At 38.7% G+C, this 16,226-nt stretch overlaps 3 protein-coding genes and 1 long non-coding RNA gene across 4 annotated transcripts; 3 read left to right on the top strand and 1 right to left on the bottom strand.

Moving 5' to 3' along the window:
- Positions 1-2,974: 2,974 nt before the first annotated feature.
- LOC144642316 (uncharacterized) lies at positions 2,975-4,489 on the bottom strand. Its single transcript, XR_013568720.1, has 5 exons — positions 4,482-4,489; positions 4,140-4,217; positions 3,966-4,049; positions 3,410-3,540; positions 2,975-3,153 (listed from the first exon to the last, which is right to left on the bottom strand). It is a non-coding gene; the product is annotated as an uncharacterized LOC144642316 (long non-coding RNA).
- Positions 4,490-5,186: 697 nt separating this feature from the next.
- Positions 5,187-6,947, top strand: LOC144641991 (adenosine receptor A1-like). The gene has a single exon (XM_078500998.1). It carries the CDS (start codon positions 5,397-5,399, stop codon positions 6,414-6,416), a length of 1,020 nt encoding a protein of 339 aa, XP_078357124.1. The 5' UTR covers positions 5,187-5,396; the 3' UTR covers positions 6,417-6,947.
- Positions 6,948-10,162: 3,215 nt separating this feature from the next.
- Positions 10,163-12,488, top strand: LOC144641993 (adenosine receptor A1-like). Its single transcript, XM_078500999.1, has one exon. It carries the CDS (start codon positions 10,381-10,383, stop codon positions 11,398-11,400), a length of 1,020 nt encoding a protein of 339 aa, XP_078357125.1. The 5' UTR covers positions 10,163-10,380; the 3' UTR covers positions 11,401-12,488.
- A 936-nt stretch (positions 12,489-13,424) lies between these two features.
- LOC144641994 (D(1) dopamine receptor-like) lies at positions 13,425-15,478 on the top strand. The gene has a single exon (XM_078501000.1). It carries the CDS (start codon positions 13,571-13,573, stop codon positions 14,549-14,551), a length of 981 nt encoding a protein of 326 aa, XP_078357126.1. The 5' UTR covers positions 13,425-13,570; the 3' UTR covers positions 14,552-15,478.
- The last annotated feature ends 748 nt before the right edge of the window (positions 15,479-16,226 follow it).

Here is a 16,226-nt window from a genome sequence, read left to right on the forward strand (position 1 = left end):
CTATAGAAGTCAAACTCCATTGACTGGATGAACCAACAAAACTATCAAGCAAGGGAGGGGAGGGGCATTTGTTAACACATACTTCCAACAGACACGTTACACAGCAGAAGGGTGGAAATGTGTAATGGCAGATTGGGACTAGGGCAGTGGTGGATTGTGGAATGGAATGGACAAATTGGAAAATGGTGCCTTCTGAGTTTAGTTGTACAACCGGGTGGATTGAAGAGCCCAAAATAAGGGACGATCTCCCAGTAGTGGTATGGGCAGTACATGGTGCTGTAGATACCAAAGCAAGGATTCAAATCTCAAAGGGACAGTTTCTGTTATAAGAAAAAAAATGGGCAACAAAATGCAGTGTGGAAACAACAGTTATTCATTTTGATATTTAGATGACACATCTGATGTGGATGAAACTCAGCTTCTGATTTTTTGTTGAAAATGGGGGAAATGATGCATTGAATACTCAGTTGAAATAATGTTACATGTTCCAGGCCACAATGGCAGTAGATAGGATGGAGAGTGAGCAATGGTAGGTGATCTTGTTTTTCATTTTGGAGACGTTTCCATCCTTCTGGCATTCAGTGCAAGATGTTCAAGTGTATCTCTTGCAGGACCTACAGTGCAAGGATGTTCAGGTTGTGATAGCACAAAGTCTTCCATGCATTCAAGAGGAGTATCAAGCAATGAACTGACACATCTTGATGAGGAAGTGGCTAACAACCGTCACTTGAACCGGGGAGAGTTCACCATGTCTGCTCTAAGGTGTTACAGCAGCAGAGATGCCGCACCCCTTTCTGCGCCAGCTCTGCACCAACACCAAGCAGCCCATCCTAAATTCACACTCACACACACACACACACAATTCTGCCCCTGCACCTCAGCTACTGCGAAAGCACCACTGCATGCATCTTTCCTCCTGTAACACCTTCGTTCAGATACATGGTGAATTCTCCCCGATTCATGCAAGTGTTGTTAACCATTGCCTCATAAAGATGATCAGTTCATTGCTCGATACTCTTCCTAAATATATGGAAAATAATGTGTCGTCACAACCAGAACATCCTTGCACTGTAGATCCTGTGAGAAATACATTAAACATCTCGAACTAAATGCCAGAAAGGATGGAGAAGTCTCCGAAATGGAAAAGATCACCTGCCATGACTCGCTTTCCATCCAATCTGCTGCCTTGTTGTGACTTGAAAGATGTGACATCATCCCAAACAAGCATGCAACACATCATTTTCCCCAATTTTCAGCAGCCAATCAGAGGCCAAGTTTCATCCAAATCAGATGTGTCATCTAAACATCAAGCATAAATAACTGTTGTTCCAACACTCGATTTTATCACCCATCATTTCTCTACAACAAAAAGTGCCCCTTCAGAAATTCAAATCCTGGCCTTGGTGTCTCCAGCACCAGGTGCTAACCACACCACAACTGGGGGATTGTCTTTTATTTGGGGTTCTTAAATCAACCTGATTGTACAGCCAAATTCAAGGGATACCTTCTCCCAATTCTCCCACCCCATTCCACAATCCAACATTACCCTAGCTCCAATCTGCCATTCCACACTTCCACCCAGCTGTTATGAAAATGCTTGCAAGAAGAGTGTGTTGACAAATGCCCCTCCCTCCTTCACTCGAGAGTGTTGCGGTACACCCAGTGAAAGGAGTTGGACTTAAATGGTGAAAGGTTTTGTTTCACACAGGACAACAAATACCTCTTTCCGTCTTTGTAGCTAGGAATGAAAACATTCCAGTGAATAATTCATAAACTACATGGTAAAAAGGTCTGTTCCATTCCCAGGGATTGGAAGAGCCAGACAGCTCATCAGTGCCAGTGCTATACTCCAGTCTCTGCTACATGAAATGCCTAGGAGTGTTGCTACTCTTCCCTGGATGTGATGCTGGTCCATTCCAGGTAACTCCCCGGCATTTTGTTAGGTTGCCCTAACAATTAGCCAGTACTATTTAGACTCCTGGGTGGAGAGAGGCACTATGAGAACAGTGTTTTGCCCAAGGGCACAAAATGGCAACCCCAGCCACAGCTCAATTCTGGACTGATCAATCCAGAGTCTAATGGACTAACCATTAGGCCACCATATCTCTCATACTGGCTACAACGAAAGCGTTTTATTGAGTGCAAAGTGACTACCGTCCTTATCTTACAAAGAATTCTGATCTGACATCTCGACAGCTGCTCATTCATCAATTTGGATAATTACCATAGCACTTAATTTAGCCATCTTGGCACATGTTTTTGGGCGATGCTGGCATGTGGTTCATAAAACTAAACCAAACAAATTCAAATTCTTTTCAAAGACTTTTAATGTTGTCTCCTAGTTCAAAATCTGGAGTGAAGTTAACCAAATGAAATTCCCTGGGGTTGATCTCAATTGGCAGACAAGTTGCATGCATCAGTTAACACTGTAAAATGCAATACGATACAATACAATCTTTCTGGTACACACTCGTACTGCAATGCAACATAAGCAAAGCTGAAAGAAGGGCTTGACATCCCCAAAATTACAGGAAGATGACCTTGCACTCATCAAAGTGTTGAAAGTCCACTCCCTGGCTATTTCCTTTTTGAAATCACAGATGAATTAAAGCAGTTTGGAGGACAACAAATTTCAATGTCAGCCATTTCAAGGGCCATAAAAATTTTTATGGACAGCAGTGAAAGGTACATCATTAAAAACGAAGAAAGAATAGAACAGAAGATATCGGTGATTCATAAAAATATTATACTGGTAAATACGTCTTTCAGGAACTTTAAACATTGGTGAGTCAGAATCACTTGTCCCGAATGTCCCATGTCTCAATCTGTTCTGAATGTTTCTCTTAATTGATTACCTTATTTCATGCAATTAAAGTGACCGAAAAAAAAGTTAGAGAGAGCGGAGGGAGGAGTGCACCCGAATGACAGTGCGAAAATTGCACTCTGCACTTGAATTTGCATATCCATTTTGAGGTCCCACCATAAGTTTCACCTAAGTTTTTTTTTTTAATAAAACAATAAATGCCTGCACCTTTCTGCCCTGTTACCACGATTATTTCAAGAAGTCATAAACTCTCTCTCAACACAGATGACCTTGTTCAGTTACTCATTTACTTTCAAAGCAACCTGATCTGCCACTCTTTTTTAGAAACCCTGTGTAAAAAAGGATTAATCTTAATGTATTTTTTTATCTTCTCGTTGCAACTCAAATAACAAATTGCAGGCTTGGTTATTCAAAAAAGGAAGTATGATTTTTTTTGGATTTTGACAAAGAAACTTGTAACTGAGTTAATTCCCAAGATTTTACTGTCAATTAACTTTAGGTGAAGTGTAGAATTTTGAAAAAACAACAACTACTAGATACTAAGATACCTGACTGCAATATGTTCTTATATATAAATAAGCCTACCAGTTTAACTCTCTCCTTCAAGACGACTTTTCCCACAGTACTTTAAAGTAAACAACCTTGTACTCCTCCTGTAAATCAGTCCCAGTCTGTCCCTCTTCGCTTCGGTGGCTGACATCTTGTTATAATCTGTCCTATTAAATATTAACAAAGAAATGCAATGTAAGGTAGTATAAATCAAGTATCAAATGACCAAATTTGTTATGTTGTTTGACTGCAGAGCTTTCTTCACGTTTGAATCTTCATGGGCAGATTATATTCATACAAACACGTCTCCTTTGAAGCAGCTAAATAAGCTTAAACTTGTTTGATTCAAACAGTTATTGGTTGTTTTGAAAATACCTCTGCAGAACTCTCAGAACAGTGCTGGACTGTCATGAAGGTGAAACAAGAGACACGTGTTGGCCGCCATGAGCTTCTAAAGCCAAAAGGACATTTTCTAAACATATATTTCAAAAAAAATAAAGCACCATTAACTGAAACGTGCAATTAGTTTCACTAGTTTAGAGACATGAACGATGAATTTCAACAAGTCGGATGAAAACATGACCGAGCTTACCTCAGAAATTCGACACGCCTTCCGGGAGTTCGAGCGTCTATCGAGCAGAAAGCCAGGCGAAGATGTTCAACGAGCAGAAATGACCTGGTAAAACATTTTCCACACAGTTATGTCGCTAACTCAACCTCACAAGGTAACCATCAGGCAAAAACCCCAATATATTTATAAACTTACAAAGTTTCAAAGCTCCCGCCTTCTCCAACACATCTCCGCGCCACACATTGCTCGTGTTCAATCTCTTCCCATAATGCACTTCAGCAGTGAATCCACACAATACAGCGGACCTTTCGGTCAGCAGTTAGTCCCCCACCAAGAGTAAGTACGTCGTGTAGCAATCACCGACGGGTTTCCGAAAGATTACACGAAATTTTTGGTCAAGTTTTCTTTCGCGAAATTTTAAATTTAGAAAATTTTGTTAAAGATTTTTTATCAAGTAAGCTGCTCTATTTTGTGACAAAAAATTTTGAATACCACAAAAATGTGATATTGTGAAAATTTCGAGTGCTGATAAATTACCGGTACATGCGGCACGCATCAAAAGTTCATATATACAAAAAAGAAAAACTCAGAGAAAACAAAATAATAATTATATTTATTATAAGCAATTGTTATATTTATTACAAGTATGAAAATAACCTAAGGATATAATTGTTATATATTTTAAAAACTACCTTGAGTTCTAATGGGAATTCACGCACATTTATATTATCTTTTGCATTCGTTTCTTTGTTTCTTTTCCTTTTTTACGGCGTTATATCTATGACAAAATTTAAATCTCAGTTATTGAAAGAAAATCATCGAGAACACGAATGCATCAATCCAAAGCTGATGGGGCCGCAAATACGCATAACGCAAAAGGGCATCGCGCAAACAAAAACAACGCAAAAGGGCATCGCGCAAACAGCCATAACGCAAAAGGGCATCGCGCAAACAGGAATAACGTAAATAGGCAAACCGTTTTCCATAATATTTGTTTTGTAATATGGTCGAAATTAAAAAATAATTTTAATTTACATATATATTAGTTTTCAAAAATCTAACGGCCTATTGTTTCGAGATATTGTTGGCTCTGCAGTACTTGTATTTTGAGAGGGAAGATGACTCGAAAACAATAGGCTAGCACCAGCCGTAGGTTCATTAAAACCCTTTTAAAGTGTGTCTACCACTCGTCCGTGTTATCGGATAAAAACACCCACTCTTTTAAGAGAGTGGACACTAACCTTCGTTTTACGGTCGTGAAGCACTCCTTCCAGAAAAGAAAAAGGTGGGCTTCAAGAGGGAAATTGTTAGCAAATTTTAGGAAATCTGTGGGGTTTTACTGCATAGGTTTGCTAGAGCTACAAAAAGAACTGAACGGAAATATAGATTTATTCCCTTCACGAATTTTGTTAAAAAAAGGCATCTTATTCCACGGCAAAAGCAGGGAGCGACATGACAGCGCTGTTTGGTGATAAGTATTACTGGAATGCATCGGCCAAAATGGTTATGGACGAGTTTAAAAGATATACGGTAGAGCGGGAATCGCATGGGATGGCGACAATTTATGGTATTTTCTACTTATTCGTATCAGTGATAACTGTGGTGGGAAACGGATTGGTCATCTTTGCAGTTTGGAAAGACCCATTAAAGGTACTAAGAACAACGCCTACCAACTTCATACTCCTGTCGCTAGCAATAGCCGATTTCATCGTTGGACTGGTTAACGCTCCTGGGCTTGCTGCGTGGTTTCTTCGTATTGGAGTAAAAAACAAAGACCCATGGTATTTCCAGTCTATACTTATAATCTTCACCACTGCTTTGTTAATAGTGTCTGTTAGTCACATATTATTTTTAACATTAGACAGGTATTTTGCTTTGGCAACACCTTTAAAATATCGAACAAGAATCACCAAAAGAAGGGTTGTTATCACAACTTTTGCGATGTGGATTTGCTGTTTTTGTTATGCAGTCTCGACAAGCATCATACAGCAATACTTCCCTGTTATGTGGTTCATCGCTGTCGCAGTGATATTTTTGTTTTCGGAGTCCGCCTTTATTTTGTACCTTATGACGTTAGTATACTTGATCAAACATTCAAGAGCAAGAATTATGGTCGAAAATTCTCAGTCAAATGCAGCTTCACTTTATCAACGGGAAAAGAAAGTATTTAGGGTAATTATTTCGGTTATTATTGTATATGATATCTGTTTTACTCCGTGGATGGTAACACAATTTGTGTTATATTTTTGCCAACGTTGTCAAAATTATTACAAAGTGGTGATCATTTGTTATAATGTGGCCATGGTTTTACTTTTTGTGAATTCTGCTCTAAACCCGTTCCTGTACTCGTGGAGGTTTTCAAAGTTTCGAGCGACCTTCAAGCATTTTTGGAATAAGTTCTCTCAAAAAGGAAGAAGAAATCGGACAATCCGCATCACTGAAAGAAGGTTATCATTTGACACACATTTGTGACGGACGGGGTGACTATGTTTTACATTTGTTGTTTTAGACTAAGAACGGACAAATATGGTTTGAATTTGCCAAATACACTTCCTATTTGTTTGTGATCACTGTGCTGGCAGGTGATGCAAAATGATAATGATCATTACTGACATCTTGTACCTTTTACATGTAAATGATGTTTTCCGTTCATGTTATTCACGCACAAAAGGGGAACAAAGAAACAGCGATTTGTTCTATCTGCTAGCGAGAGATGAGATTAAATTAACACAATATAAAATAAAAATCATAAATTTGACCAAAATCTAGTTCTAGCAGACAGGTGTAATTAACGGCATCCAATGCAAAGAAGCGATGTCATTTCACATGGGTGTCTTAAATAATTTTCAGGAAATTTGTCAAAAAATAAACGTAAATAAAAGTAACTGACAACTTCTGTGAGGAATGATTGTTCAACAGTTTTCTTATCTTGTTGCGTGACATCCTATATGGGATAATTCTCGTGAGGAAAGACAAACGCTGTCTTGTAATAAAATAGAATTCATCATTACAATTTGTCTCTTTTCTTAATACTTTCTATCATTCCTTTCTAAATGCCATTTATTCCTATATTTAGTTCCCAGTCGTATTCAGTTCTATTGACTGGTCGATTGCGCGCGCAACAGATCGAGTGCATTGCCTGATAACATTAAGCGATGCGCTCATGACGTCATCCCTTATACAAAATAGAATAAGAAACCACTGATAAAAATATCTGAAGCAGTCTTTGTCAAGGTCTCTCTCCTTCCCTTCTCCTGGAAAGAAAGAGAAAAGGCGGGAAGAAAAAAAGACCGTGGACACGAGGTTGGTGGTGTTCGCTTAAGCTTTTGATTGGATAGTTTGATAAGATGAGATCAGATCATATGGTCACTTCCACAATGTTAAGATGACCAATTCCACAAATTAAAGTTAAAGTAAACATTACGAATCCATTAGGAAAAAGAACCATCATATTTAAAAACTTATTACGTTTATAAGCTCCCACCTCCCAGCCCATCTTCGCGCCGTGTCCAATCTTACCTCTGCGGTGCATCCACAGTGGGACGGAGTGGTTTGTCACCCACTAACGGTAAGTAGGTGATGTAAAAAATGTTTTCTCGTCCTTTACCAATCTACCATCACCACCACCACCTCAACCTCCTCCTCCACCACGGTGGCAGTGAAGGTGGAACTGGTGGTGGAAAAAGTTGGGAATAGAACATGACATCACCTATGGTTTATTTACATCCACCGCATTTTATTCAAGTCTATGACTTGGGGAGCAGGGATGGCGCAGTGGTGAGAGCGCTCGCTTCCCACCAATGTGGCCCGGGTTCGATTCCGGCCCGGTGTCATATGTGGGTTGAGTTTGTTGTTGGTTCTCTTCCTTGCTCCGAGGGTTTTTCTCCGGGTTCTCCGGGTTCTCCGGGTTCTCCGGTTTTCCTCCCTCCACAAAAACCAACACTTCCAAATTCCAATTCGATCGGGAATACACGGCCCCACAAGCTTATAGCTTTAATCCTTACCGTGTGTAAATAAAGGTAAAGGTAATGACGTTACACCAGTTAATGTATTCCGTAATGAGATTCCACCCCCTAGAAAACGGCCTAACCGGTGCGCACTATACTACTCATTGGCTTTGGCGGTAATACTATCGACACGAGCTTTCCAACTGACGTCTTTGCTTACAAGCAAACTCAAGTCTCTGAATTGAGGAACAGAACCATCCATTTAAAAAAAAAAAAAAACAGGAAAATGTGATGTTGTGAAAGTTTCCTATCTGTAAGTACAAAAATTTGTGACCAAAAAAAACATTAGAAAAGATAAACCTCTCAAAAACATAGTTCTAGCCATGAAGAAGACTAGCTCTGCCAGTTGACATACCGTATTTACTCGGCCGCGTTTCAGTCGGTGGGATGGGGGGGCATTTGAGGGCGGCGCAGAATGGACGACAAGTATCAGGAGAGCGGATGAGGGTGAGAGAGGGCGCGGGGGGACGGCGAAGAACGGGGGGGGGAGAGCACCCCACTGCAACCGTGATGGAAATGCAGCTGCAGAGGTGAGTGAGACGAACAGGCCGGAGACTGCGGCGCGGGGCGCGCAACTGCAAGGGGCAGAGGGGGGGGGCGGCGCCGAGTAAATACGGTATGTGACAATAAATACTCCTTTGCCTTTTTGCATTAGTGCCAGCCTTGTAATAAATTGGTTTTATCTGCGGTCATTCGTAAATCTACCGGTAAGTTGCATCTAAGTTTCAACACATGTTCTAAATGGTTATCAAAAGTTTCCAGAAGGTTCTTCAAAATCCAAAGACTTTATGACTGTGCCAATCATAGCTAATCATTTCAGTGAAACTGCCTTCTTCAAGGGGTGTAACTGACTCTCGGAAAGAAAATATATTAAAAATCAAGGCATCCTCAGTCAGTTGCATCTAAACGTAAACACGTGTTGTAAAAACATGCTTAATTTGGTATAAGACGTTTCTTCATTGATCTTCAAGCGTAACACAACTTACTGACAGCTACAGAAATAATAGAAAAACAGAAAAGGGACACCAGGTAAGAGTTCGAGGATTGTGTTCCCTCAGCATTAGAGCTTTCAATATTGGATCTATACAAACAAACAAACAAACTTTGGTTACCTCTACCCCATGGGGCACACTTGCCAAACAAAGTTGACGTAGTCTTGGAATTTATGAGCCTATTCTCTTTCCCAAAGCTGCTTGTACCTCTTAGCCGACAATGCCTTTGTACGTGGAAAAGGGAATTTAAATCCAGCAAATAAAATCATGTGTCCACAGAGCAACCATTTTGTTCTGCAAAGGCTGCGCTGGCTAACACTAACAGGCGGTCCTAGAGACGAGAATGTAATAAGCCGAGAACAAACCAAAGTGTTTATCTATGAAATGGTGATTTAAGGTACAGGGGGTAAATAGACCATGATTGAGCATTTCAGTTTGATGTAAAATCCTCCAATCAGCGACCTGCAAAGCGACATCCGAATAAGTACACCCCTGGTATGTCGCTTCTCCATTTTTTTTTAAGTCTTGATATTACTGAAATCGCATTTATTCACTGTCATCAGTGAAGAATTATGCTCACTTCAGTCTGAATAAAAATCCAATTAACAAAAATACTCGCGTGAATGTATTGGGCCTGACTACTTCAGTTATGGGAGCCTACTGTAAATTGCCATAAAATTCTTCAATAACTAACAAGTCTATTCTATTATGTTTGGTTCCTACCTCGGCGACCAATACTAGAGGGCCATATCACAATGGTCGGTAAACTTCGGTCAAAGAAGTAATTATTATTATAATTTCAATCCAGTGAGAGTGAATTAAGTAAATAGCCCCGGGATATAATTTACTTGTATAATTTTATCAGACATATTATCGCAGTAAAAAAACTACCTTTATATTACTTCTGATGATAATTCAATAACACATCGTTGAAATTATCTCTTGCAATTGCTTCCCGTTTCTTCTACTTTGTCCATAATACTCGTTTATATGGTCGAAATTTGAAAATAACTTGAACATTATTTGCATATATATGGGTTTTCAGACATTTTGCAGCGTACTGTTTGTTCTGCAGTAATTGTATTTTGAGAGGGGAAGAGGACTGGAAAACAATAGGCTTGCACAACTAGCAGTAGGTTCATTTACACCCTTTTAAGGAGTGTCTATCACACTTCCTTGTTATAGGATAAACACCAACTCTTTAAGAAAGTGGCAAACCTCTGTTTTATGGTTGTTGAGCACAGCTTCCAGAGTACGAAGTAGTGGTATTTTAAAGGAAAATTGTCAGCAAATTTGTGGAAGTTGTTGGTTTTTACCGTATAGGTTGTTTCCATTTGATAGAGATACATGAACTGAACGGAAGAACGGTAGAAACAGATTCGTCAGTTGTATTTCCATCGCGAAGCATCTTGTTCCACAGCAAAAGCAGGATGCGACATGGCAGCGCTGTTTGGTCATACGTATTACTGGAACGCAACAGCAAAAATAGTTTTCAACGAGTTTAAAAAACAAGTGATAGATTGGGAATCACATGGTCAGGCGACAATTATTGGTATCGTCTACGTACTCGTATCAGTGATAACTGTGTTAGGAAACGCATTGGTAATCTTTGCAGTTTGGAAAGACCCGTTAAAGATACTACGAACATCGCCTACTAACTTTATACTCTTGTCGTTAGCAATATCCGATTTCATCGTTGGAATAATTAACGCTCCTGGTCTTGCTTCGTGGTTTCTTCGTGTCGGGATAAAGAAAACAGACCCATGGTATTTCCAGTCCATACTTCTTATATTCACCTCTGCTTTGCTAATAGTGTCTGTTAGTCACGTATTATTTTTAACTTTAGACAGGTATTTTGCTTTGGCCACGCCTTTAAAATATCGAACAAGAATTACCAAAAGAAGAGTCATCATCACAACGTCTGCGATATGGATTTGCTGTTTTTGTTATGCAGTCTCGACAAGCATCATACAGCAATACTTCCCTGTTATTTGGTTCATCGCTGTCGTAGTGATATTTTTGTTTTCCGAGACTGTCTATATTTTGTACCTTATGACGTTAGTAAATCTAATCAAACATTCTAGAGCAAGAAATATGGTCGAAAATTCTCACTCAAATGCAGCTTTACTTTATCAACGGGAAAAGAAAGTATTTCGGGTAATTGTTTCGGTTATTTTTGTATATGATATCTGTTATTCTCCGTGGATGGTAACACAACTTGTCTTATATTTTTGCAAACCTTGCTATAACTATTATAGAGTGGTGATCATTTGTTATAACGTAACGACGGTATTACTTTTTGTGAATTCTGCCCTAAACCCGTTTCTTTACTCTTGGAGGTTTTCAAAGTTTCGAGCGACTTTCAAACATTTCTGGAATAAGTTCTCTCAAAAAGGAAGAAGAAATCAGACTGTCAGGATCACTGAAAGAAGGTTATCATTTAACACACGTCTTTGACGGCCAGGGGTGACAATGTTTTGCATTTGTAGTTTTAAACTATGAACAAACGAGTATGGTTTGAATTTTCAAAATACACTTTCCAGTTGTTTGTGATCACTGTGCTGGCAGGTGATGCGATATGACAATCATCATTACTGACATCTTGTAAATGACGTTTTTCTTTAATGATATGCATACACAAAAGGGGAACAAAATAACAGGGAGAGATTGAGGTTAAATTTACGTAGCGTAAAAATAAAACCGGAAATTTCGCCAAAATCTTGTTCTCGCAGACGGGTGTAGAAATACGGAATGAAAACAACTCTTAAACGCATCTCAGGTAGTCGTTCCCAGGGTAACTCTCTTCTTCCTGCTTCCTGAAACGAGAGCGAAAGGCGGCTAGAAGAGAGACCCTGGATACGAGGTTGTCGAGTGTTCGCTTAAGCTTTTGATTGGGTAGTTAGATAAGATGAGATAAGATCAGATGTGATAAAAACTTTTTAGAGGGTAGTACTAAATAGTAAACAACACTAAAAAACTTGTGATCCTCTATCTTAACTGGTTATTAATTCATAAACTATGTAGAACAATATAAACAAGATAAAAAAAAAAACAATATTAAGCCATGTATTTTTTCATCTGTTCCAAACGAGTCCTGATGGACAACCTTTCATATGGAAATGAGTTTGATTTGTGAGACTCATTTCCATGTGCACCAGGACCGGTTTTGAATCAGAGGCAACTCTGACAGAAGGCAAGGCAACTCCCCGAATGCTCCAAGGGGAATTCCCCCCAAAAGCACTAGTTCCCTCTTCTGAATGATTGCAAGTTGATGACAGATTACTGTTTGTTAGGAGTAGTAAACACTACATCAAAACTAATAAACTTTCCACTTAGCAGGAAAATAAGAGCTTTTCTTTGAACGTTTCCCGCAGAACGTTTTGCTAATTAATCTTTAGCCTCACCTGTTCAAATATTTCTGCTTTTTGTGGCATAAGCATTAGGCAAGATACCTCAACCAATCACTGACAAAAGCGCTCTATGGTGACAACATCTGAACAACTATAAAAAGCGACCGGTGACAACATACGTCTTACATCAGTCAGTTTTGCCTTATATAATTGTTGTGCAACATTAATTGATATTTACTTTCCTAGGAAGACAAGAACATTAAAGCTGAAGTGAAGTGGAAATAAATGTCGTATTAATTTGCATAATAGCATTAACTTCGTTTTAACTTTTAATTTAAATAAAGTGAGCTAGATAATTTACTAAAACTTAGAGTTCTACTCAGTGACTTGGTTTGCAATTCGTTTGACGTCTTGATGAACAAAAATACTTGATAACACTTCAAAATGCCTTCTGTACCAACACACTACAGTTTAACGGCGACTCTACAAACCTTTTCGGGGTCTTGGGGAATTTTTTTTTACTGAATAGGAGGTTGTCAGGGTAAGTTGGTGGTCATTGCCCCGATATGAGAAGGAGCTTGTGGGTGAATCGGTGTAAGTGAAGAATATTACTCATCAACATGCAACAGCAACCAAAATCTTACTTCTCATTGCAATGTCTGGCAATGCATAAGATAGCAGACATTCGGAAAATCTCGATCAACCTTAGGAGATGTCTCACTTGATGTGCAAACAATGTCTCAAAAGAATATATACATTCATCATCTTATCTCCAACAACCCGGCGTCATGACACCAATAGTGAACTTTAAAAAAAAATATTTTTGAGTTTGTAACTTAACAATGTAACAAAAAGCTAAAAATAGGTTAATTTAAAAAAATGGTAGCTAAAAATAAGCTAAAAGAGCGTTTAAGTCTTCCGCTTTCAGTAACTTCCTTTACCTTGGCATTTGGCTATTGTTTGCTGTGTCTTGCTATCATTGGTTATATTAGTGATTACTTATGTTATGGGTGTTCGTTGCCAAGAACGACATAAAATTCTGGTAATTTTATACAAAAAGTTGCGATCTGTGTTTTTTGTACCAAGACTTATGTTACATGATTGGTGTTGAGATTAATGGTTTACGGAAACTGCTCATCATTTCACAAAACAAGACAGTGGTTTGTTTACGACAAATCTTTTGACGTGTTACGTTGAGAGTAAACACTTCGACGACACTTCTTAATTTATTCGGAGAGACTTTAAGTGACTTCAAACAACCGGTGAAAGACCACGAAATGCAGGCGGAAAACGCCAGTTTCTTAAACACACATGAAGTCTGGAACTTCTTGGAAAGGGATAAATCCTTGGCACTGGCAGTGGGCGTCATCATGGTTATAATGTGTCCTATGATTGTCGTGGGAAATACCCTGATTATCCTGGTTGTGTGGAAGGACCCTTTACGAAACCTTCGCTCGTTCACTTCCAGCTACATATTACAGTCAATGGCTGTGGCAGACTTTTTAGTGGGTTCCATCTTGTGTCCTATGCATTCTTATTGGTCGCTTGTGACAGCTGTTGGAGATGAACCACTTTACACCGTGTTTGTGCCACTCGCGATAAACGCCATCTTGATAAGCGTATCGATCGGTCACGTGTTGTTATTAACCATCGATAGACTCTTCGCTTTGCTTGCACCGTTGCCGTATCGAGTCAAAGTCACCAGTGGACGCGTCTGTTTCGTGATTTGCACTATTTGGTGTTACGCCTTGGTTTTGGGAGTTTTTCATGCTTCACTTGCTGATCATTTCGTTATTTTCAGCATAATATACACTGCGCAAGTCCTCGTAGCTGTCTCCGCCATCATTTGTATAAATATTGTGATTCTGTGCCATTTTTTAAGGGGTTCCACGAGGAGCGAAAATTCAATGGAGGTGATTCCAATTCGACATTTTTATCAAAGAGAGAAAAATCTTAGCAAGGCCATAGCTTTAATAGTGTGCACAAGTGTAGTGTGTTTCACGCCATGGCTGTTTATAGAGGCACTGCTGTATTTGTGCATGTTATGTCGCCCAAACCTCGACTCTCTCATGAAAGGGCTCGGATTTTCATCAATTTTTGTTTATTTTAATTCTTTATTGAATCCCTTTCTGTATTCTTGGCGCTTGGCGAGATTTAGAAACTCGCTCAAGCATTGGTTATCAAAAGCTCCCCAAGGGCTCCCTCGACATGAGCCAGAGGTACAGATTGAACTCTCGGAGTATGACACAAGACTTTAGTTAATCGATAAGTCTATGAATAATCGATAAGTCTATGAATTTCGCAATGCCATATCACTTGCCGCCTTCGATAGCAAGCCCCTCCTCTTTTCTAAAGTGGCCGTTTGTCCATGTTTTCCTATTATACAGTTGCTTGCATAGCCTTCAAGTGTACGCGAGGCTAGAACTACCGTTCTTTCTTTTCGGTGTAAACTATACTGGCATTTCATAATTGTGGATATATTTTATGGAGCATTAGCTAGCTCTCAATAAACCCTTCTGGGCTCATCTAGGTGAGCCCCTGTCATCCCGATGGTAATTAATTATGTATACAGCTATACTACACTTAAATGCTACCATGTACAAACAAATCAATTAACTTGTATTTACAGTAATAACTAAAGAAAATATTTATGGATTTGTTCTTTAAAACTACAAACGGTTGTTTCAGATATCTGTACGATTGTTCCAGATACCGGAACTTTTATTTTGACTAATTTTGGTGGAACATATAAAACCGCGCACCAAGAATTCGTGAAACACATCAATCTAAAAAATGAAAAAAACATGAAAAATACATTTAGACGAGTTCTGTATATGACGTTCTATGAAGTCATTTCAAGTCTCGAAAAGATTAGAGCTACAGTTTCAAAGATTTCACACTACCCCTCGATCACGAACACGGACAGTATCACGAAAAGAACAAGACTCGCAACTGAATTGTTATTATAATTAATGGTTCGATACGAAAATTTTGCCCGCGATTCTTTTCAAATCTTTGACATACACCTTCACGCTACTCAGTTTTATGTAAGTCTTCTCTTCGTCTTTATTGGTTTACGAATTTGTCGATGAGAAACATTACTGGCTTGCACCTTGGAAAGCGAGGCACTGGTGAAAATAATATAAAGCTACTGTTACCTTGACTCCATCTCGGGTCTTGCCATAATGCATTTCTTGATGTCTGGTCGTGTCCTCGACAAGCCAATCTTCAGTCTTGCAATCATTGTGGTATGTGTTCTTAACATTTCCAAACAGCCACGCCCAACTTTATTACCTGGCAATCCTGCAGCATCGTTCGTTCTTTTCTGCAATTTATTAATAAGTTCAGGTGATATCTGATAAATAGCAGCTCAGTTTTTTAACGCTTTTCAACTTATCATTGCGTTCATAAAACGCAAAACTGAAGCATGCTTGTACAGCCACCTTTATGTGCAAAAAGAGACGTTTTTGCGAGCATGATAGAGTGATTTTATTTCAACCGTGAAATTTTTATTATTCAAATATATATTATTATATATTTTTTTTTTTTTTTTTTTTTTTTTTTTTTTTATTTTTTATCATTATTTTTTATTTTTTTTTTCACGGGTTTAATAAAATCACTCTAACTATAATTCCTGCTTTACAGGTAGAAAGTATTATTTTAAACCATGCTTTTTTCCTTTGGCTTTACTATCATCTTTTATTGTTCTGTTATTTTGAGGTAATAGTTTTGATTTTGGGGTATGTATAATTTTTCTTTTTTTACCAAAAAGGTATCTCGATGTGATAGCATCATATTTCCCAAAGCGCCAAAAAGTACCTGGCTTGCCATACTAACAACGTGGTTGTAAGCCTGGTTTAAAGTTTTTTGGATTTTTTTTTTTTGCGTTTTTGTGAGTTATAGAAAGTTTTTTTTCACAATTAAATACCGACG

Source organism: Oculina patagonica, chromosome 2, assembly GCF_052425735.1.
Source record: "Oculina patagonica isolate OP01 chromosome 2, crgOcupat, whole genome shotgun sequence".
Taxonomy (NCBI): Eukaryota; Metazoa; Cnidaria; class Anthozoa; order Scleractinia; family Oculinidae; genus Oculina; species Oculina patagonica.